General features: G+C 44.2%; 1 protein-coding gene across 14 annotated transcripts in view; it reads left to right on the top strand.

Annotated features, from left to right (window-relative positions):
- The window catches only part of PTK2 (protein tyrosine kinase 2), a 428,303-nt gene that overhangs the window by 359,838 nt on the left and 43,825 nt on the right, over positions 1 to 24,640 (top strand). For 13 of the 14 annotated variants that reach the window (XM_050940664.1, XM_050940665.1, XM_050940661.1 and 10 more), the window contains 4 exons: positions 16,420 to 16,531; positions 19,800 to 19,886; positions 21,005 to 21,142; positions 23,307 to 23,438. In XM_050940664.1, the coding sequence (XP_050796621.1) occupies positions 16,420 to 16,531; positions 19,800 to 19,886; positions 21,005 to 21,142; positions 23,307 to 23,438 (469 nt within the window). The remainder of the gene's footprint in view (positions 1 to 16,419; positions 16,532 to 19,799; positions 19,887 to 21,004; positions 21,143 to 23,306; positions 23,439 to 24,640) is intronic. The other variant, XM_050940667.1, reaches the window with a different exon arrangement.

The following is a 24,640-nucleotide window of genomic DNA, read 5'->3' as shown; positions in this document are numbered from 1 at the left end:
CACTTTGGGGCAGGCGGGGCTGCGTGCTTCGGCAGATCAAAACAAGTTCGATATAACACAGTTTCACCTATAACGCAGTAAGATTTTTTGGCTCCCGAGGACAGCATTATATCAGGGTAGAGGTGTATCAAGTATCAAGGGATAGTAGCCGTGTTAGTCTGTGTCCACAAAAACAACAAGGAGTCCGGTGACACCTTAAAGACTAACAGATTTATTTGGGCATAAGCTTTCATGGGTAAAAAACCTCACTTCTTCGTAGGTAAAAAAACCTCACTTCTTCTGAAGAAGTGAGGTTTTTTACCCATAAAAGCTTATGCCCAAATAAATCTGTTAGTCTTTAAGGTGCCACCGGACTCCTTGTTGTTTTTAAGTGTAGTATGTAACTTATAATTTAAATCAGTTTCTGTACCGTATGACTGGAAGATAGCTAATGTGAAGCCAATTTTTAAAAAAAGCTCCAGAGTTGACCCCAACAATTACAGGCTGGTATGCCTGACTTCAATACCAGGAAAACTGGTTGAAACTATAGTAAAGAATAAAATTGTCTGACACATAGATGAAAGTAATTTCTTGGAGAAGAGTCAACATGGTTTTTGTAAAAGGAAATCATGTCTCCCCAACCTACTACAATTCTTTGAGGGGGTCAACAAGCACGTGGACAAGGGGGATCCAGTGGATAATAGTGTATTTAGATTTTCAGAAAGCCTTTGACAAAGTCCCTCCCCAAAGGCTCTTCAGCAAAGTAAGCAGTCATGGGATAAGAGAGAAGGTCCTCTCATGGATTAGTAACTGGTTAAAAGATAGGAAACGAAGGGTAGGAATAAGTGGTCACTTTTCAGAATGGAGAGAGGTAAATAGTGGTGTCCCCCAGCAATCTGTACTGGGACCAATCCTATTCAACATATTCATAAATGATCTGGAAAAAGGGGTAAACAGTGAGGTGGCAAAATTTGCAGGTGATACAAAACTACGCAAGATAGTTAAGTCCCAGGCAGACTGTAAAGAGCTACAAAAGGATCTCTCAAAACTAGGTGACTGGGCAACAAAATGGAAGATGAAATTCAGTGTTGATAAATGCAAAGTAATACACATTGGAAAATATAATCCCAACTATACATATACAATGATGGGGTCTAACTTAGCTGTTACTACTCAAGAAGGAGCTCTTGAAGTCATTGTGGATAGTTCTCTGAAAACATCCACTCAATGTGCAGTGGCTGTCAAAAAAGCGAACAGAATATTGGGAATCATTAAGAAAGAGATAGATAATAGGACAGAAAATATCATATTGCATCTATATAAATTAATGGTACACCCACATCTTGAATACTGCATGTAGATGTGATCGCCCTAGCTCAAAAAAGATACATTGTAATTGGAAAAGGTACAGAAAAGAGCAGCAAAAATGATTAGGGGTATAGAATGGCAGCCATATGAGGAGAGATAAATAAGACTGGGACTTTTCAGCTTGGAAAACAGATGACTAAGGGGGGATATGATAGAGGTCTATAAAATCATGACTGGTATGGAGAAAGTAAATAAGGAAATGTTATTTACCTTCTCATAACACAAAAACTAGGGGTCACCAAATGAAATTAATAGGCAGCAGGTTTAAAACAAACAAAAAAGTATTTTTTCACACAGTGCACGGTCAACGTGTCAAACTCCTTGCCAGAGAATATTGTGAAGGCCAAGACTATAATGGTTCAAAAAAGAACTAGCTACATTAATGTGGGATAGGTCCATCAGTGGCTATTAGCCAGAATGGGCAGAGATGATGTCCCTAGTCTCTCTTTGCCAGAGCCTGAGAGTGGGCGACAAGGAATGGCTCATTCGATGATTGCCTGTTCTATTCATTCCCTCTGGGGCGCCTGGCATTGACTGCTGCTGGAAGGCAAGATACTGGGCTAGATGGACCTTTGATTTGACCCAGTATTGCTGTTCTTATGGTTAAAAGGCCTTTGGCGGCTTGACTGTGAGACCCAGTCCCAGTCATCTACTGCTTCTGCTATATCCACATTTAAGCCAGTGGCCATCTAAGCTAGGCCTAAGGAAATTAGGTTGATTTAGCATGATTTGTTGTATTACTTAGCACTTACAAATTATTTAATAATTTGTTCCAGTATCTTTCCAGGTATTGAAGTTAGGCGCTGCCTCCACATGCCCTCACACCAAATTGCCCCCACCTGGTTCATAAAGTATAATCAGACATTATCCCTTATTTGTGCATTTTGATATTAAATTAAGTTTATTTTATGTTGCCCCCAAATTTTCAATATGATACAGATTTGTATATTGCAAGTTCATAACTGCATCACAGAACAATAACTGTGCAGTAATTTACACAGCCACATAATCACATTGTACTTGCTTATAGATTTCAAAACCCCAACTTGCTGAAAAGGATGGGGCCTTGAGTATCTCTTTAATCTTTACTACCAGTAAATAGTTACATTGGATTTTTGTGTTGGGGTTATTTAGAAGTTTGGTTTTAATTGAGCCTCACCATTTAGTATAGGTCTGCTGGATTTCAACTTAATACATTAGGAAATGCATATTGGGCCACCCATTGCCCACCCCCTTCCTCCACATAAAAAAAAACAGCATAATGAAAATTCCTGTTGTAGCTATGAGAGCAAAAAGTTAGGCCCTCCGTTGGCCAGTGGTGAAAAGGCCCAGGTTTTAAAGGAAATGACTGACCTTGTTGTAGTCCAAAAGACCAAGTGTGTTCATTACAAATATATGCAATTAAAAAAATATTGAGTGCCTCATATTGTTAAAATCTGCTTTTAATGACTGTAGTGAAATGGTGAAATTAGCAGATGAAAACAAGACTTCATTGGCCTTTCTGTTCTTGCATTCTGCTTGACTTTCACTGTGTTACTCATAGATAAATAATGAGCTGCAAAAAAGAGAACGAGATGAACTTGAGCCAGAATTCTGTCGTTTTTACAGCACTATGCAAGGGTTGGTTCTCTGCATATACCTCATAAATGGAGGCTGAAAATGGTCTGGCAGTCAAGGTGGATTGATTTAAACCAAAGTGATTTTAAATCACCAATTTTAATCATGATTTAAAGAAGCAAGCAGGAAGACTTGACTTCTTCTTTGAGTTGTGGTCCCTATTGTATTCCATTACAAGCTACACACGCACACCATGTGCCCAAAGCCAGAGAATTGGGAAGTAGTCTGTCCGTCCACACATGCACCCTGGCTCACCTCGTGCCTTCAACCAAGGAGATAAAAGACAGAGTGGACCAACAGTCTCTGCAGTTCCTTCTCACCACCACATGGTCTGGGTTGGAACCGTCAGTGTCTGCAGCTTCGGCTTCATTCTACAAAATAAGAATAATCTAGTTTGTAAATAATTTAACAGTTTTAATAGTTTGTGCCATTTAGCATTAGATTATTCTCCTGAGGGCACCCTCTCTTCCCCCCATACCCGATTCAGGTAGCAGCTACACCCAGGACTTTGGTCTTCAAATTCTGTGCTTCCTACCTGCAATCCTTCTCAGTCAAAGACAACCACCAGTGCTCCCTGGGGAATCTCACATTGCAGCAAGATTCACTATCTGCTGATCATTCCCCAGCCATACCAAAGGAGGGCAGGAACTTCAGCTCTGCAAATACTTAATGAAGGCGGCCATGAGGCTCCAGTCGGACCCAGGCCGGGGAACCCCTCTGTGTATTGGCCTGATTCAGCAAGGAATGAGCCTCCTGCTGTGACATCTGACTCTGGTGTGGGAGAATCTATCCCCACAAACCTCATGGTGGAGTGTTGTCAGGAAGGTAAGATGCACTCTCATAAGCATGAGACTAAGTGTTCCTCAAAGTCCACCTCAGAGAAATCAGACTAATCCAGCCAATGTGCATCTAGCTTAAGTACCGAAAACAAGGGGAAGCAGGGTCTGGAGAAGGGTCTAGAAATCACAACTACATTAAAAAGGCAAAAAGAAAAGCAACAGGGCAGTCTGCACAATGACTTGGATTCCTGTATACAAATGTAAGGAGTGTGGACCGGAAGTCATGATGTATGAGGAAAATTATGACTTCGTTGGCATCACAGAGACTTGGTGGGACAAGGCCCATGATTGGAGCACCTGCATTGAGGGAGATAGCTTGTTCCAAAAGGATAGGTATGGGAAAAAAGGAGGATGTGTTGCGCTGTACATCAAGAATGTATACGCTTTTTCCGAGGTCCAAGGTGAAGTGAGCAACAGACCTGATGGGAGTGTCTGAGGGAGAATAACAAGGGTAAAAAACAGTTACAATGGGGGTCTATTATAGACCACCAAATCAGAAAGAGGAAGTGGATGAGTCATTCTACAAACATGTAACAAGATTAGCTAACACACATGAGCTAGTATTAGTGGCGAGATTTTAACTTCCTGATATCTGCTGGAAGACTATTGCAGCAAAACATAATATGTCCTACAAATTCTTAGCATGTGTAGGGGAGAGCTTTTTGTTGATACGTGGGCTCTCTCTTTCTCCCTGGACAGGGCTGTCATTACGGACACATCCCTATTAGGTGGGGCAGCCCACATGAACAATCACACAGCACAGGGTGTTTGGACATCTTGAGAGGCCAGGATGCACATCGATATCATGGAGTTGTGAGCAGTACGGAAAGCATGCAAGTCCTTTCTTCAATTCATCCACTCTCACCATGTCCTTACAATGTCTGACAATGTTACGACTGTCTCCAGTAGTAGAAAGGACTTTATGTTACCTAGTTAAATGGAAGCGCTTCTTGGGTACAACAAAGAGGCATTCTTCCCGAGACTACAGATATTGCTCTCATCTTGGACTATATCCTATCTTTGAAGACATCAAGTTTGTCCATCAGCTCCTTGAGAGTCCACTTGGTGCTGATCAGTGCATACCATCCATCTTCTCAGGGCTACTTGGTCTTCACACATCCACTGACTGATAGATTCTGGAAAGGCCTAATCGAACCTTCACACTTACACAGAAGCCTACTCCCTAGTGGGACCTAAACCTTGTTCTCTCACTACTCACAAAATTCACCCCTAAAGTAGTTTCAGAATTTCACCTTAACCAATCCATTACTTACCTGTGTTTTTTAATTTTTTTTTAATAATGGAGATATCCTGTCTCCAAGAGCTGGAAGGGACCTTGAAAGGTCATTGCGTCCAGCCCCCTGCCTTCACTCAGGGCCGGCTTTAGGCCGATTCGCCCGATTCCTGGGAATCGCGCCCCGCGCCTAAGAGGGCCCCGCGCTTTAGGCACCTTTTAAATTTTTTTTACTTACCCCGGCTGCGGTCTGCTCCGGGGTCTTCCATGGCCCCGCTCCCCTGACCAAAGCGCCGGCGGGGAGCGTGGCTGCCCCACAGCCCGCTCTCTCAGCTGGAGCTCTGGCCGGAGCGCGACAAGCCCCGCGGCCCGCTCTCTCAGCTGGAGCTCTGGCCGGAGCGCGACAAGCCCCGCGGCCCCGGCTGGAGCGCGACAAGCCCCGCGGCCCCGGCTGGAGCGCGACAAGCCCCGCGGCCCCGGCTGGAGCTTCGGTCGGAGCGCCGCAAACCCCACGGCCCTGCTCTCCTGGCTGGAGCTTCGGTCGGAGCGCCGCAAACCCCACGGCCCTGCTCTCCTGGCTGGAGCTCCGGCCGGAGCGCCGCAAACCCCACGGCCCTGCTCTCCTGGCTGGAGCTCCGGCCGGAGCGCCGCAAACCCCACGGCCCTGCTCTCCTGGCTGGAGCTCCGGCCGGAGCGCCGCAAACCCCACGGCCCTGCTCTCCTGGCTGGAGCTCCGGCCGGAGCGCGACAAGCCCCGCGGCCCCGGCTGGAGCTCCGGCCGGAGCGCGACAAGCCCCGCGGCCCCGGCTGGAGCTCCGGCCGGAGCGCGACAAGCCCCGCGGCCCCGGCTGGAGCTCCGGCCGGAGCGCGACAAGCCCCGCGGCCCCGGCTGGAGCTCCGGCCGGAGCGCGACAAGCCCCGCGGCCCCGGCTGGAGCTCCAGGCCCTTTAAATAGCCCCCAGAGCCCCCTGGGGGTAGCAGGGGGCTCTGGGGCTATTTAAAGGGCCAGGGCTCCAGCTGCCTCTGCCACCCCGGTCCTTTAAATAGCCGCCAGAGCCCCATCGCCCCCATGCATTCCCCAGGGCTCCCACGGCTATTTAAAAGATCCGGGGCGGGGTAGAAGAAGGGGAGCCCTGGGCCCTTTAAATAGCCCCCAGAGCCCTGGGATAGTGGGGGGCTTGGGGGCTATTTGAAGGGCCAGGGCTCCAGCTGCCTCTGCTGCACCCCCTGTCCTGCCCGCACCAGCCCCGCTGCCTGCAGCCAGCTCTGCACCCCCTGCCCGCAGCCAGCCCCTACCAAACCCCCTGCCCTGTCTCCAGCCAATCCCTGCCACACACCCCTGCCCGCACCAGCCCTGCACTGCCCGCCCTGCGCTGTCTCCAGCCAACCCCTGCTGCATCCCCCTGCCTGAAGCCAGCCAGTCCCATACTCCTGTCTCCAGCCCTGCCAACCCCTGCTGCACCCCCATGTGGCCCTGCCTGAAGCCAGCCCGCCCCACACTCCCCTGTCTCCAGCCAGCCCCGCACCCCTTGCCCTGCCTGCAGCCAGACACTACCTCCAGTCAGCCCCTGCCCTGCCTCGAACCAGCCCCATGTCCACTGCTGCCCTGCTGTTCCCAGGCCAGTAACCTGCACCCTTGCTTCAATGAGGGGGACAGGAAGCAGTGGGGACCCACCCATGTGCACATCCCCAGGGAGTGGCATGGTCCTACACATGTGAAACGGCAGTCATTAATAACCAATCAACAGCATATATGATGCAATGTACATAATATACAATTTTATTATTTATATAGTTATGGAAAGTAAATAATACATGGAAGAAATGGAAGGCTTTTTTTTTTACACTTTTTTCTTTATCCCTGCCAGGGCCCCACTGAAAGTGTTCAAATTGGGCCCCACACTTCCTAAAGCCGGCCCTGCCTTCACTAGCAGGACCAAGTACTGATTTTTGCCCCAGATCCCTAAATGGCCCCCTCAAGGATTGAACTCACAACCCTGGGTTTAACAGGCCAATGCTCAAACTACTGAGCTACCCCTCCCCCAAAACCACACACTTCAACAGAGGAATGAAGACGCCACTCCCTTGATGTTCAGCAGGCCTTGGTTTTCTACCTACAGGGAACAGAACCAACCAGGAAATCTCCAAGACTGTCAGTATAGCAGAAAGAGTCAGGGCATACCATCTCCACCCAGAGAACCTCCAAATGGTTCTATGGGTGTATTCTACTCTGTCAGCTTTCGAACCTCCCCCCACGTCCACCACATGAGCTCATTCCACAAGAGCACAAGCAACAACTATGGCATCTCTTCAGGAAGTATCCCTCCTGGACATCTGTGAAGCAGCTACATCAAGCTCCTTTCACACATTTGCAAGACATTATACCCTGGTGCAAGATTCTTCTGCTGATGCCTCCTTTGGGACATTGGTATTCTGTTCAGCCCTACCGCCTACATCCGTGTGCCCTCTTCCTACTTAGGTACTGCTGGTCAATCACCCACAATAGGACTACAATAGGGACCATCACTCAAAAAAGAAGAGGAGGTTACTTACCTGTAACTGTAGGTGCTTTGAGATGTGTTGTCTCTGTCTATATTCCATTACTCATCCTGCTTATTCGAGTACTTTCTTATGTGTATTCCACAGTAGGTGTGCGTGCTCACCACGTCCACCGGTGCCGTAAGTTTTTCCCTTAGTAGTACCCATAGGGAGAGTGCTGCTATGACCCCTGGAGTGGCTCTGCTACAGTGCGCTATAAGGGGAGCTGCACGCTCCCCCAACCCTCAGTTCCTTCTTGCCGCCGATGACGGTGCATTGCAACTATTCACTCCAGCTTTGCTGCAGCTCATCTCAAATCTCGTTCGTTGTTCAGTAGTACCTGTATCAGTTAGTTAGTAAAAGTTCTAGTTTAGTTAGTTATTCTTCAGGCCGAGGCATGCCCCGGGCCCCAGAGTTTAAATCGTGCAAGTCTTGCAGGGGTTCGATGCCCAGGAGTGATCCGCACACTGACTGTCTCTGCTGCCTAGGCAAATCTCACATCAGCGACTGCTGCAAAATCTGCAGGTCCTTCAAACCCAGGATGAAAAAAGAGAGAGACATTAGACTTCGGGCCCTTCTTGTTGAGTTGGCACTGCCTCCTACCCTGGTGCGCCAAGCGAAATTGGCGCCGAGTACTTTGTCTTCGGCGCATGGTGATCCCCCAGTACCTTCCGATGGCCGGCACTGCTCTCTGTCAAAAAAGCAGAGGAAGGCTTTGTCATCTCAGAAGTATAGAGAGAAGGCATGGGGGGAGGCTAGACCCATATCGGGCAGCCCCAGTTCCCCCCAGGGTTCTAGAGCTCTAACTCAGGTCGAGTGGAGCAGTCTGGTTGTGTCGACTCAGACCTCTCAAGCTGAAGTCCACATGTCTTTAACATCGGAGGCCCTGCAGGCGGCCAAAGATGATATGACCTTGCAGGTGCCCAGGGCACCACCGGCACCCAGACCCCACTCTAGAGGCAAGCCACCACTGGGGTCTCGTCAGCCAACACCGACCTGACGCAGATCCCAGTCAGGAGACCGCTCTCGGGACCACTCGTCACCCAGTGTCCTGTCGGGACACAGCCCCCAGGCTCCACTCTTGTCGCCCTCCAGGTTGTCTGGTAGGGTGCCGTCGGAGCGCAGTTTTAGGCACCACTTCACGCTGAGTACAGAATATCGGCAGGACAGGTGCCAACGCCGTAGATGCTCCCGCTCTCGGCATCTCGGTGGAACCACTCCCGGCACGGACGCCGTCGCCAGTCACGCTCCAGCTCTCGCGCATTGAGGCACCACGCCCACCACTCCTGGTGGGGATCGCCAGCTCTGTGTTGTCGCAGATCCAGGCATTGAAGCGTTTCGAGGAGTAGCAGCTCAGGGCAGTACCATTCCTCGACGTCGGAGTCCCGGTCCCATGGCAGAAGCCATGCTCCGTACCACTACGCGTACTGCTCACACAGCACCGACAGGTCATTGGTAACCCAGACCTCGACCACACACAGCGCCCTATGCTCTAGCCAGGCCAACCCGACCAGCTGGTGCCACCGGTGCCACACTAGAGCCAGTGACAAGGACCACCGTGGAAGAGCCAGTGGTGCCAGTGGACCTCCTGGCCTCCCGTGCACACCCAGCAAGGCCCTCGGTTGATAGCGGGAGCATCAGAGGCTCCGTCAGTTGCGCTGTCCAGACCTCCAAGGGATAGATTGGCGGGTCACGGCTTTTCGGCACCGCACGAGCAGTCGGATCAAGAGGTGGACCCCGTGGCACCGGCCAAGGTGCAGAGCCCGGTACCAGCCCCCTCCCCCGCACTGGATGACAAGATCGCAGCTTCGCCCCCCTTTGTACCACAGGAGGACTTCAGGGCCCATCAGGAGCTGCTAAAGCGAGTAGCATCCAGTCTCCATCTCCAAGCTGAGGAGATGGAGGGACCTTCAGATTCGCTGTTTAACGTGCACTCATCCTCGGCACCGGGCAGAGTGGCCCTCCCGCTCCATGAAGGGGTGGCCAATATCTCCAGTGCCCTCTGGCAAACACCGGCCTCCCTGGCCCCGATATCAAAAAAGGCGGAGCACAAATGCTTGGTGCTCTATACTCACCCAGCCCCCAACTCCCTAGTGGTGGAATCTGTGAACCACAGGGAAAGACAAGGCCAACCAGGACCCACACCCAAAAATAAAGACTCCAAAAGACTGGACTCGTTTGGCAGAAAGCTTTATTCATCCACCAACTTCCAGCTGTGTGTAGCCAACCACCAGGCCCTCCTCAGTCGATATGAGTTTAACTTGTGGGGGATCACTGCCAAAATTTGAGCCCTCCCTTCCGGAGCATGAAAAGAAGGAATTAAAGTCACTGGTGGAGGAGGGCGCCACTGCCACAAAGGCTGCTTTGCAGACAGCGTCGAATACGGCTGCTCAATCCATGGCCTTGGCAATGTCCATGTGCAGGGCATCGTGGCTACTGCTATCCAGGCTCTCCATGGAGGCACAGTCCACGATGCAGAATCTTCCCTTTGACGGCAAGGGCCTGTTCACAGAACAAACAGACGTGAGGCTCCACGGCATGACGGACTCACGTACCCCCTTCAAGCCCTTGGGTTCTACGTCCTACCCGAGGAAAAGCCTAAGGAACAAACCTCCATCCTTGCGCCCCAGCCGAGATACGAGGCTGTCTACAAGAGGTCCAAAACTCAGAAGAGGTGACCTCAGAGGCAGTCTCTCTCTGCCCCGCAGCCTGGACCCTCCAGGGGCATGCCGCAGGGCAAGAGGCGGTTTTTGATTGGTTGCGAGAGGGTACCCTGGTGACCCCCGAAAGGACCCTCCCACCAATAAAGTTAGTTTTCAGCAACTGCTTGTGTGCGTTCCTTGTGGAATGGTCCTGAATAACATCGGACCAATCGGTCCTCAGCACCATTTGCCAGGGTTATACACTACAATTTGCCTCATGTCCGCCCTCCCTTGGACGGCATGGGGGACCCGTCGCATTTACCCCTGCTACAGCTGGAAGTGGGTCTGCTCCTCAGCCTGGAAAAAGTAAAAACGGACAAGGCACATGTCCTTTTGATCGCCTCAGCGTGGTTCCGACAGCATTGGTTTGAGACCCTCCTTGGCTTACTCGTGGCCCCTCCCCGGCCATTGCTGCACCACCCAGACCTTCTCTCCCAGGACCAGGACCACCTCCTCCACCCCAATCTGGCCAGCCTCCATCTGACAGCGTGGCTGATCAGTGGCTGGATGCAGAGGAGAGAACATGTTCGGAGGGGGTTAGGCATGTCCTCCTCAAAATTAGGAGGCCATCCACGCACCAAGCCTACTTGGCAAAGTGGCCCCAATTCTCCTGGTGGGCAGGCGAGCAGGATGTTTCCCCAGTGTCTGCCCTGCTCCAACTTATTATTGAGTCCCTGCTTCACCTTAGAACTCAAGGCCTGGCCCCTTCCTCTGTCAGGATGCACCTGGCAGCTATTTCGGCGTTCCATCTGCCAATCCAGGGCTGCTCAGTTTTCTCCCATGCCATGACCGGGTATTTCCTCAAGAGGCTAGATCGGTCCTTCCCTTATGTTAGGACCTCTGTCTCTCAGTGGGATCTAAATTTGGTGCTATCCCGCCTTACGGGATCCCCGTTCGAACCCCTGGCCACATGCTCGTGATCTCACCTTTCCTGGAAGGTGGCCTTCCCTGTGGCCATCACGTCAGCCTGGCAGGTCTTGGAGCTCAGGGCCCTGATTTGTGACCCCCTGTACACTGTCTTTCACAAGGACACGGTTCAGCTCCGCCCACACCCTGCATTCCTCCCCAAGGTGATCTCCGTCTTCCACGTGAGCCAAGACATTCTTACCTGTCCTCTGGCTTAAGCCACATACCTCTAATGAGAAGCGCCGCCTCCATACGCTCGACGTGCGCAGGGCTCTGGCCTTTTATCTAGATAGGACTAAGTCATTCCGCAGGTCTTCACAACTCTTTGTTGCTTCGTCCAAGTGCATGAGGAGCCAACCGATCTCCACCGAGAGGCTTTCCCGGTGGATTACATCGTGTATCCATACATGCTGCAACCTACCAGGGGTTCCCCCACCACCTATTGTAAGGGCTCACTCGACAAGGGCTAAGGCCTCGTCAGCTGCCTTTGTGGCCCATGTCCCTATCCAGGACATCTCTAGGGCCGCTACCTGGTCCTCAGTGTACACATTCACATCGCACTATGCAATCGTCTCCCACACCAGGGATGATGCTGTTTTCGGTAGGGCTGTGCTCCAGTCAAGGAATCTGTGAACTCCTACCCACCTCTATTAGACACAGCTTGTAATCACCTACTGTGAAATACACATGAGCAAGCACTCGAAGAAGAAAGGACAGTTACCTGCTCCGTAACTGGCGTTCTTCAAGATGTTTACTCATGTCTATTCCACATCATGCCCTCCTTCCCCACTGTCTGAGTTGGTCCAGCAAGAAGGAACTGAGGGTGGGGGGAGCCTGTGGCTCCCCTTACAATGCGCTATAGCAGCACCACTCCAGGGATTGCAGCAACGCTCCCCCTACGGGTACTGCTGAGGGAAAAACTTCCAGCACTGGTGCACATGGCGAGCATGCACACCTACTGTGGAATAGACATGAGCAACACATCTCGAAGAATGCCAGTTATGGAACAGGTAACTGTCCTTTCCCCTGTGTTTCGGATCTTATATGATTCAGAGTAGAGAAGGAACTGGAGAGATCGGTCCATCACACCCTTTATCCCTCCAGTCGGCGGCATGAGGTGAACCAGGGTGCATGTATGGACCAACAAACACTACTTTCACATTCTCTGGATCCAGGCACATGCGTAATCCATGGTTTAATACAGATAGGGACCACACATCTCAAAGAGCCACCAGTTATAGGTAAGTAACTGCCTCTTTAAGTCAGAAATTTTAATCCTGTTTTGCATTTATACTTTTTTGTTATTTTCCTAATGAGAGGAAAAGTTTGATCTCGTTGTTTGATAACCATTAAAATATTGATTTGCAACTAAATATTGCCTTTACATTAATTTGGTACTTTTTGCCAATCAGGAGGATACAGTATATCTATACACATTTATTTAAGAAATTATATACCTTACCATATATTTATTCAGATTCTTAATTTTTCCATTTTTTATGATGACAGAAATTGGTGAATGATGCATTTCTTATTACTAGAGGATTATTTGTTTACTCCAGATTTGTCATGCTCTATTTTGATAGAAATTGGAATTCACTTAAAATGCAAATAGCAGCATTTTTAAAAATGGTTTTAAACTACTTTAAATGCAGGATACATAAGAAAAACAATGTTTATGAAAACATGATTTGCATTTAAAACTGACTTCTTAAACAAAGTATTTTCTGTAATTAATGAATTTAACTCATTGTTTCAGGTCACCATGGCCAGGATTCTCAAACTAATTAAATAAACTGAAGAAAATATTCTTTCTGCTCCTGCAAAGCAGGCTACTGCTGACAAAAACTGGATTTGTCAAAAACTTTGGCAGGAAACGTACTTTTTGAATATTTGTTTTTATGTAATTTAAATCACTTTAATAGATTATAATAACTTTAAGCCATAGGTTGTCATAATTTCAAATGTAATTTGAAATATTTAGTTTTTGAAGTATTTTTAATTAAAATTTAAAAAATCACATTTAAATACAAATCTGAAGTTTTTTAATTTTTTAAAAAATCATTGATTTTTATCCACCCTGCTACACAGTGTGTTTTCCTTCAAAGACCTCCATTAGAATGATCCCTTGGGAAACTGGAATAAAATGAGGGCAGAGTAGAGAATATGGTGACGTATTCAAGAAAGTGTTTCTTGTATTTGTTAATTTTGTCATCTAGATACTATACTGACAGATTTCTTAGAAAGAGAGAGTTTGCCATTAAAATGTCAGCATTTATCATCAGTTTCCACACAGTGATATTTGAAGTACTAGAATTACTTTTTTTTTCTTAAGTAAAAGAAAACCATGCAGGATCTCAAATAACTCTTGTGTGGAAACAAGTGGTACATGTTTTCTTTTTAATGAGATGTTCCAGAAACAGACTCTTTGTAAGTAAAGTAGAATTTATTTCTCAAGTTAAGTAAACCTTTGAATAGTTGAAACTGTAAATCAAGCATCTAAACCTTCCTAGAAAAATGTTAAGTTTGATGGCATTGCCTTAAGAAATGGCAGGGAAATTATATGAATAAAAATGCATCTGTCCTTACTGTGGCTAAAAATATGTGTAGTTTGGGAAAATATGCCTAGATCTGACTTTTCCTGACCTTCTGTGGCGTCTAACTAACTGCTCAGAGTACTCAAGCAGCTGTACTGAGAGAAGGTCAAAAATATCTCTTGATTTACTCCATCTATGGGTTGGTCTTCCCATTGTAAAAACAAAGACGTTTTTGTGAGTTATTTATACTCTTTGCTTTCAGCAGTTTAAAACTTCCCAGTGGCATTTCCATTTTATATTCATTTTTTCTAGTGGGGAGTCTAAGACATCCAAGTGCGAGCTCTTTTTCATGTGATCAGTCTTGAGCTAGAATGGTCCCAGGATGTTTTGGTAAGGGAGTCGACGCCTCTTTATGGCAAGGACTTAGAAATATCTCACTGGACTGAGTTGCGGTCATGAGGCAAGAGGCTTAGCCTGTGTTATGTAAAACACGTCATTTATGTCTATATGTGGCATTCCCACTCCATCTTTTTGGACTTAGGCCTGGTCTACACTGGGGGGGGGACGACAGGAAGGGAATCGGTCTAAATTACACAACTTCAGCTACATGAATAGCGTGATTAGTCGACATACTTGGACCTACTCACCGCGGTGTCTTCACTGCGGTGAGTTGACTGCTGCGCTCCCCCGTCAACTCTGCCTGCGCTTCTCACGGTGGTGGAGTACAGGAGTCAACGGGAGAACACTCGGGGATTGATTTATCACATCTAGACTAGACATGATAAATCGACCCCTGCTAGATGGATTGCTGCCCACCAATCCAGGGAGTAGTATAGACATACCCTTAGAAAATATTTGTTACTCAGACAGTAATATGATGAATGTGACACATAGCTAGACAGGCAGACAAGATGAGAATTTTAGATTCCAATTTGGAGTTAGGAGCGGGGGTTCCACAACATTAAACCTGTGGCACAAATTTTTGACATCATCCTTGTCTAAACGTCTGATATGTCTCCATTCCATTTGCTAGTGTTAGAGAAGCAGCCTACTGTATCAAAGACTCTGTTACAAACCTCTCCAAGTATATTACACACAAAGCATTCACTTTTTTAACTTGGATACATGGCACATGTCTTAAAATCATCATCTGCTATTCATGGTTATGGGCACACAGAGGCTGATTTCTCAAGCTGCTCAGCGATGAACCTGGTCCTAAACACAAAGCTACTGGTGGTTTTTGATAGTTTCAGGAAGGGAATTTTTTTTTTTTAAGTTGTGATTTCCTTGCTGTTGATAAAGGAAGAAGGGAATAGAAGGATTTTCTCGCTACATTCCATCTGCTGGGCTACCCTAGCTAGAGTTTTTTGTTTCTGCAACAGTTGTATCAGAATTGCTATTAAGAAGTTTTTTATCTGATTTTCCATAATATATTTTTGTTCTGACATTTGTGTGTTTTACTTCAGCAGTGATGGATTGAAATAACAGCAGCATATTTTAAATCAGACTAGATTAGCTATTTTCTGTTTTTGGCTGAAAGAGAAACAGCAGAGTTTTAGTGTCCAGTCAAGCAGAATTTATTCTTGTAATGAGCAAGAAAGTTCCCAGATTAGAAAGGACTGCTGCAACTGATCTCATCCCTTGCATATGTATTTCTGAATGGTTTTTAGCGGACTAAACCAGGAGGTTAAAACTTTGAATGAGCTTCCTTATTAGAAACTCCTGCATGGTGGTAAACACAGGGGAATTGCTCCTTTACAAGATTGATTAGCTTGTCATTCTGGAGAGATTGATACGAAAACAATCAGACCTACTGAGAACTCTGAAGAATCTATGTAGCATGCAGCTCTAGCAGATTTTTAACTCCTATTTGAAAGCTGCATTCTAAGTATTTTTAAAATGGCAAATATCCAAGATTAATAATCCACATAGCAGAACTGGGAGGAGGCTGCTGTGGAGACAGCAGTATTATGTTGAACTTCAAATAGTCTGTGATAGTCAGAACAGTGGTAAGTAGCAAGCTAGTTTTACTACTGTTTTGTATTTTGATGAAATTGTAGCCTATGGCCTCAATAGTAAGAGTCTGAGTAAATATCATCACATTTCTGTTTGGCTGAATTAGTCTGTTAGATGTGTTCCTAGTTACTCTGAAATGTAGTAAGTCATAGTATTTAAGATTTTCTTTTTTTAATTTGTCGATAGAACTGAAAGATTTTCGTGCTTCCATGAAGATTATATCTGCAGTTTGTTTTATACCTTTGCAGAGATGCAATAGAATATTTCCATATGAAAAATAAATGTTTGCAAGTATGTGCTTGATTAATTGCCTCTTGGGATTTCTCAGCATAATTATGCCTTGTTGTGCTAGATCAAAAGAAATGTTCACATGTGAAAAACTCTTCTACAGCATCACCCATAATTTTCTAAAAATGTCTTTCATTACCATGTGTCTTTGCATATAAAGATTGTTGTGTTTCAACTGATAATTTTGCAAAGGTATTTTCCCCTAGTATTAGTTTTAGGAAACTTAACCAGCCCTCTCTCTGTTTAAAAGCAGTCTTATTTGCCTTGTAAATTCCTGACCGTCTGCCGGCTGAGATCCATTAATCTGAGGGGTTGAAAGAAATTTGGAGATAGCATCTATTAGACACTGAACCAGAATATTACTTATCTTCAGTGTAACATTTATTTCTCCTTAGTACAATACTGGAGGAAGAGAAGCTGCAGCAAGAAGAACGAATGAGAATGGAATCAAGGCGGCAAGTCACAGTGTCCTGGGATTCAGGAGGATCAGATGAAGCCCCTCCCAAGGTAGCTAACTTTTTTTTAAACACATACTTTACATTCAACAATATTATTATTTTATTCCATTAACCTGTTAAATATTGTTCAGTCATGAGAGAAGCCAGAAGGCTCCCTCCTCTTGCCCTGTTTGGTGATCTGCTGCTAATGATAACACTTAACTAATTGTATACTGTTTCAGATGGATTTCACTTTAAGGACCCAGCCTTCCATAGGCTGAGTTAGTAGAGCTGATTTGTATTGCAGTTTTGTGGTGTTGAGTCAGACTGTTAGCCAGTACCGTACTTAACTTTTCTCTTGTTTCTCTCTTTTCTCATGGTCATGTAACTTGAAAAAGACTAGAATAGTTTGCCATTAAATTGTTTTGCCTAGGGCTAAACATTTTCTCCCTTTCTTTCAGTCTGTGTTATTTCTCGTAAATTAATAGCTAGTGAGATCACTGACAATCATAAAGTAAAGTTTATACCATAATAGTAAGTAGATAGAAATGAATTCATTACATTTTTACTTTATTCTGGAGAGACTGTTACAATTCCTCTCTGAAGATTTCCCTTTTATAATTTAAAGGATCCTTAAGTATTTTTTTTTGTATGTTCATTGGTATGTCTATCTGCTATCCATCTGGACACCACTGCCGTGCAGTCTTGAAGTCTAATCCTGCAAGGTGCTGAGTAGCTCCAAAGTCCACTATCATCAGTGTCTCCTCATAGGAGCCATTGGGCACAAATATTTTGACTAGCTTCTCCTTGAGTTCAGTCACCATCCCAGTGCCAAATATTGGCTGTGTCTTAACCAGCTACTTGGTCATGAAAACCTGAAGCCAGCAGCTGCTGTTTCTGCCACACACATCCATAAACATTCCTGGCAAAAGGTGGGGTCTTTATTTTTTTTTCCCCAACATCTTTAGCTTGTTGGTTGAGAGAGTTGTGAACACCGCTTCTGCACTTTAATAGGGACAACAGGACAAGAAACATAGCCCATGGAAAAATGGTTTGAACTTTTTGTTCTAAAATGAATTTAAAAAACCCCATTGACCTATTTAATCAACTAAGATTGAAGGCAAGTCTGCTCTTATATCAGTGCATCAGTCCTGCTGCAGCTCTTAAGTGAAGATGTTCCTATGAGAGCTCTTCCATCTGCATAGTTAATCCACCTCCCCAAGAGGTGGTAGTTATGTTGACAGTAGAAGCTCTCCCGTTGACATACCACTACCTAAACAGGGGGTTACGGTCAGGATAACTGTCACTCAGGGATGTGGGTTTTTCACATCTCTGAGTGACGTTATTATACTGACATAGGTCTGTAATGTAGACCTGGCCTAACTTTTATGATTTAGTGCAAAAGCAAATAAATTGCATGACCCATAATAACAATGGTAGTTAATAATTTAAAACATTGTTTGATGAAGGGATTAAATTTTGCCTTCTAAGGCTTAATCTGAGTGCACTAAATGCTTTTTTAATGTAATGAATGAAGAATTACAACTGTTAGAAAAGCACATTATTAACGCCTTTGAGAACAGTGGTTTTGTGAGCTTTGGGACCTGATCAAGTACGCTGCTTTTGAAATCTGATACCCACGTTATTGTGCATCATTTTCTATTTGTAGGGTTTCAGTCATTTCTGTTCTTGTTCAAGTGACTCTCTTTATATATGTGGCTCTATAGATGTGAAATTTAGCTGCAGAGTTAAGGCATCACTTTACACTGTTTCTGCATAAAATATTGAGGATGTGTACTGATGATCTGTAAACCAGTTAGATGAATTTTGTCAACATGGAATTTAATGCTTCTTTTAAGACTTGACTCTTAGAATCCATATTATTTCCTCATGCTGGCATTTGGTTTCTTTTTCTTCTCATTGTAACAGAGTTTCAACACCATTATACACATACAGTGAAGGGTTTTAGACTTCTAATTCAAAACTGTATGTGTACCAGTAGACTCACAACAAGTTTATCACAACAGTTAGTACTATCAAATGACATACCCCCATCTCATCCCTATGTACAGTTAGAAACCTTGCAATCAGACAGTATTTTGCAAAATACTGTTTTCTCTGAACTTGATTCCTTCCCCACTGCACCTAGCGACACCGCCTCCTTATCTCTAAAATCTTTTGAAAGCTGATGTTGATCACATGTCCCTGGGAAGAAGTCAGCAAACTTGTCATCAATGATGAAGTAGTGGCACTGCTCTGCCTAGATGATAAAAGTATGTCGCTCTAGCAATATCTCCACCACTTAGTGGCCACAGATAGACATAGTATTCAGGTTCCAGCAAAATCATGCACTCTCAGATGCCAATGCAGAATAGCAAGCTTCTTTTCACATTACAGTGTATAATATTACCCTCTGAATTCTTTCACTTTTTCATGATTGACCAGAAGATGTACAGTTACAGGAAGTGTTGCAACTAATCCTAAAGAGGAAAGGGATCAGTTATCTGATAGCCAACCAAGGAGTTTTGTGGCCACTTGCTAGCTGCCACCTATAGTTAATGCAGCTGTCCATTCTAATGGGAGACATTTCTAGCTGCTTCACTAGACTGGAGATGGGTTATAAAACAAGGCATAAATAATCCAACTGTCTTGGAATTCAAATGTTGGTTAAAATTTGGGGCAGTTAATTACATGAACATTAACAATTAGAGCTCAGGGAGTCTCTCAGGATAATTTCTGTGAATATTATTTCCAAGAAATAATTCAGTTTGCTTTACCTGTGTTTAGACTTTACTGTGCTTTACCTGTACTTTAGACCACTATTCTAGCAAAGGAGTTAACTGTGAGGAACTTTTGCCAAAATACATGGGAATTGTTGGCAAATATTAGCAGGAAGCCGATTATGAACTTGGAAACGTGAGCATTCACACCTGAAACCTGATTTCAATTATTATGCTTTAATAGTGTATCCTCTCAGAACCAACCCATAGTTCAGGTTATTGGAAACTCACAATCAGCTACTCTCAAAGAACCTACAGAACAAGAGTTATTAATAGAAATTGTTCAGCAAATAATTTTGAATATTAAATGTGACACTAGCCTAAACTGTTTGCAAGCAGAAAAAGAGGCAAAATTCATTGAATGAATTATTCACTCAACTCTATTATTTCCTACAATCTTTTTTTGCTTACATTATGAAGCTTGCTTTCATGAAGCATCTTGTATAAGTTTAGCAGTATGAGAAAATTTGCCTTTCCTGAAAATAACTTACTTTGATTGTTGTATTTTATTTATATGATTGTTCTCTTTAAAAAGTGCACTCTTTTTTATATTTATAGCCCAGCAGACCTGGTTATCCCAGTCCAAGATCCAGTGAAGGTTTTTATCCTAGTCCACAGCATATGGTACCGCCCAATCATTACCAGGTAAAATATTACCTATCTTTGTGCTTGCTGTTTTAAAATAGTTTATCATCCATGTGCATGTAGTGGGTCTCTTTCTCCTCATATGTACACCAGTTTAGCTCCATTGAGTTCAATAGACATACTTCTCATTTACACCAGTGTAAGACCAGAATTGAGTCTCGTAGGTTGATTCCAAATGGCAAGCAAGTCAACTCCTTGTCTGACTCTCCAGTCAATTAAAACTACAGTAATAAACTTTTTCTCATATTTATCAAGGAAGTTCAGTGTTCATGTAACATGCATGTGACAATTTATACTAGGCTAACAAAGTCACTTGCATGTCAAAATAGGATTAAGTGGTCTGATTACCTTGGCCTTGTTCATGCTGTGTTCCCCAGTGAGTTCTTTGAAGCATTTCATGTTCCCTCCAGTTGACAGCCCTCTCCAAATGTTAACACATAGTATACTTGCCTGTTTAACTTTGGTCTTGTACCATCAAAGTAAATTTAAAACATCTTCTGTCATGGAACTGTTTCAGAATTTTTAGATTTGCTCAAAGCTGCAGAGCACCCAGACTGAAGCAGCATTTTTTAAAATGAGAACACTTCAGTCTCATTAAAATTGCTTTGATTTTTCTATAGAGAAGGAATTTGTCAGGCCATCCTGCAGTTATGATAATTACATGCTGTCACTCAGGATTTAAACTTGTAACATACACTAGGGGGTACATTTTTAGCATAGTTCATAGGGAGAAATGTGCATGATTCCTATTAACATTAATGAGAGCTGTGTGTGTAATTCCTTATGTTGAAAATGTACTGATGGATATTTTTTGTTCATTAAGGGATTTTGATGTCCTCTGCTAGTAGGGTTAAAACATAACTTTTATCACTAGTTGAGGACACCTGATCTAACACAATAAACGTGGTTTGTTAAAGTAGTATTTGTGAGTATGTCATATTTCAGCTTGAATTGCTGACTTTTCTTCTGATTCTCTATATTTTCTTTTAATTGACTTAATCTCCTGCCATGAGGCTTTTATTATGCTCTCTGTTTTGGCCACATGAGAGAGAATCATCAAACATAGAGGAGCTTAACTGGGGGCCTTAATATGATCATCAAACATTTTATTTTTATAGGTCTCTGGCTATCCTGGTTCTCATGGGATACCAGCCATGGCAGGCAGCATTTATCCTGGCCAGGCATCTCTTTTGGATCAAGCAGATTCCTGGAATCATCGGCCTCAGGAAATATCAATGTGGCCCCCCACGATGGAGGTAATGTGAATTTTCACAAAGTTTATTGTACACTGTACAGTAATTGCATTCTAAAGTTTGTTTTTTTTAAATTGCAAATACAACTCTGGAGTTTAATCTAGGGAAACAAAGTCGATTTTCCTGGAAGTTTTAAAATGGTTTGATTAAGGAAGGAAGGGAGTATTTTATTCATTAATAAAAACAGTGGAGTGGGACTCGTGACTGAAGTCTGTTCATTGTTCTACCACTGGTTTCTTACATGAGCTTAGGCAAGTTGTGGTGCACCTATGCCTGAGTTCACTAATTGTTAAAATGGGGATATTAGTATTTACCTTCCTTTTTGGGGGTGTTGAGACTAAATGAATGGTTATAAAGTACTTTGAGTTCCTCAGACACAATGCACCGCAAAAGAGCAAAGTTGTTATTACTTATTATTGAAGGAGAAAAGTTTATGCTATGTAAAATATATATTAATTCATCATCCATTTAAAATATATATAGTGCCATGGATACCTAGTGCACTTTATGAATCCAAGGTTTCTCCATGATCACAGCATACCTCTCACCATCCCACCGCCACTAAGTGCCCCGCAGATTGCCAAACTCTTTCCCCAACCCTGCCCTCTCCTTTGTCCTTTTCATTCTTTTTTCATTCCCCTTCCAACATTCCATCCTTCTCCCTTCCTTTCCCCCTGCACTCCCTTCATCTCTCCTTATTTTCCCTATCTCATCATGGTAGTGGTCCTCATGCAGCTCCCATCTTACTAAATCTCTTTGCTCCCTGTGGTGGTGCTCTTCTCTCTCTACCTGTAATTGCATGAGCAGAACTGAAAAGTGGGATATTATGCTAAATACAGGACAGCAGAGATGTGTCATGCAAAGAAACCCATAATTGTGCTTTTCTTTGCCCAAGAGAGCGCTCGTTTGACTTGACCATATGTTCTGCCTATACTGTACTGGTTGGTACCTTCACTGTATCTAGTTGGTGGTGTAGGATTCCTCCATGAGGTTGGAATGGCTAGTTCAGGGGTCAGCAACCTTTCAGAAATGGTGTGCCGAGTCTTCATTTATTCACTCTAATTTAAGGTTTCGCATGCCAGTAATACATTTTAACATTTTTAGAAGGTCTCTTTCTATAATTCTGTAATATATAACTAAACTATTGTTGTATGTAAAGTAAATAAGGTTTTTAAAATGTTTAAGAAGCTTCATTTAAAATTAAATTAAAATGCAGAGCCCACCCAGACCAGTGGCCAGGACCTGGGCAGTGTGAGTGCCACTGAAAATCAGCTCGCATGCCCCTTTGGGCACACATGCCATAGGTTGCCTACCCCTAGGCTAGTTAATGATGAAAATGTTTTTTCCATTCTTACACAGGTAGAGTAGTACCCTAAATCCCCCAACTAGTCAATAAGAACAATAGACTCTGGCCCTATATGTGGGTGAAGGAGAAGGCAGTATAAGAACATGATGTGTTTTGTGCATATTCATCACTAATACATTACAGCTGAGTTTTTCACAGGAATGTATGGGGGTTAGGTGACCAAATCCCATTGAATTTCAATAGGAGTTGGGCACCTAACTTCCTTTGGTGCCTATGAAAACCCCACCCCCCATTTCTTGTGGTTAGTGTTTTCAGCACCACTTTAAGGGGACAGTGTCAGGTACGTTAGGCCCAACATTTAGATTCTGTAGAACAGGAAGTTTACAAAACTATTAGAAATATTCCCACAATATTTTTCAAAAGTGTCAGTAAAAATAGGTGAGGAAGAGGGTTTGTCGGTTTGGATAGAAACATTATCCTGCAGTGCTAGCAACCCAGACATTGTGCTAGTTCCCCAGACCTAGACAGTAATACTGACAAATCTGTTTTCATCATCCAAGCTTTGTGAAAAGAAGGGGGAAAAAAGCACATAAAAATTCTTGAAAAGTAAAATAGATTTCTAAAGTTCATTCCGTTCCAATAATAAGCAGGGCACACTAAATGTTTACAACTGGAATGTGTCCTTTTTGATGTGCTACTTTAATATTTTAGTCGAGCTGAGACGATAGACTATAAGGTTGGGGTTTTCTAAATCCTTTCTCGTATAATACAAGAGTTTTCACAACTGTGTATAAAAACTATTGAGTCCCATGACATTCTGCCATGGTAGGCAAATGGCAACCCTTGAGCTTTTCCTCTTAGGATTCTGGCACTTTGGACATGCGAGGAATGGGACAGGTCCTACCAACACATCTAATGGAGGAGAGATTGATACGACAGCAACAAGAAATGGAGGAAGATCAGCGCTGGCTTGAAAAAGAGGAGAGATTCCTGGTAATGCATTGCAAAGTAGCACTAATCTCAGTAGCAGTCAACAATTAAAGCTTATTAAAATTAATAGTTTCTGTGTAACAGCAATATTAATTGAACAGATAAGTTACTACTGAAACTTAACTGGCATTTATTTGAGCCAGCTTAGTTCTCAATTAATAGCACAATATAGGCCTCTCAACTGTCTATTTTAAATACAAAATTTGTCTGTTCCACACGAACATGTGATTCATTATCATCAGTTGTTGAAATCTGAAATACTGACTTTTTAAACTGATAACTGAAATGAAAAGTTTTGCTTGGCAAACAAATCCAGTTTTTAACACTTCTTGAGCAGCTGTTTTTCTTGTGGTCCATATCTGGATCTTCATCACACGTTTGTTTTCCACATTCAGGCCTCTAGAGGTTATGAGGGATGGTGCAAAATGCTACTATGTGGGCATCCAGATTTGCTTCTGAGCAGGTAGAGCAGAGAGAATTCAATCCCTAGGAGAAGGGTTAATCTCCAATTTATCTGGCAACCCTGGCTCTTGAAAGAGTTGTCCAGTTTTCTGCTCGAGGAGCAGTGAGAGAAATTGATGGGAGGGCATAATTAAAAAAAAAAAAAAAAAAGCAGGGAGTTGTGGAGAGCAGTTTGTTTGATTTCCTAATCTCCACTCATGAATCATCCCTTTTCTTTTCTTGCCAAGGTTACAGTCTTGCTTTTCTGGAGTGAAACCCATGTCTTCAGGGAGAATCAAAATTCTAGTTTCCCAAACATCTATATTAGCAGCAAAACACAGACTCAGAGTTCAGGTTTTGTGTTCAGATGCTCACTCTTCAGACCAACAGCTGGGGGAGGTTTTGGATATTAGGAAAAACGTTTTCACGAGGAGGGTGGTGAAGCACTGGAATGGGTTACCTAGGGAGGTGGTAGAATCTCCTTCCTTGGAGGCTTTTAAAGTCAGGCTTGACAAAGCCCTGGCTGGGATGATTTAGCTGGGGTTGGTCCTGCTTTGAGCAGGGGGTTGGACTAGATGACCTCCTGAGGTCCTTCCAACCATAATATTCTGTGATTCTAAGTCTTCAGTAATTAGAAAACTAATATCCTAATATCCAACCTAGACCTCCCCCACTGCAACTTGAGACCATTGCTTCTTTTTCTGTCATCTGCCAACACTGAGAACAGCCCAACTCCATCCTCTTTCGGATCCCCCTTCAAGTAA

Source organism: Gopherus flavomarginatus, chromosome 2 (genome assembly GCF_025201925.1).
Source record: "Gopherus flavomarginatus isolate rGopFla2 chromosome 2, rGopFla2.mat.asm, whole genome shotgun sequence".
In the NCBI taxonomy this organism is placed as follows: domain Eukaryota; kingdom Metazoa; phylum Chordata; order Testudines; family Testudinidae; genus Gopherus; species Gopherus flavomarginatus.
Note: the sequence above shows the minus strand (reverse complement) of the source record. Positions and strands in the feature narration are given on the sequence as shown.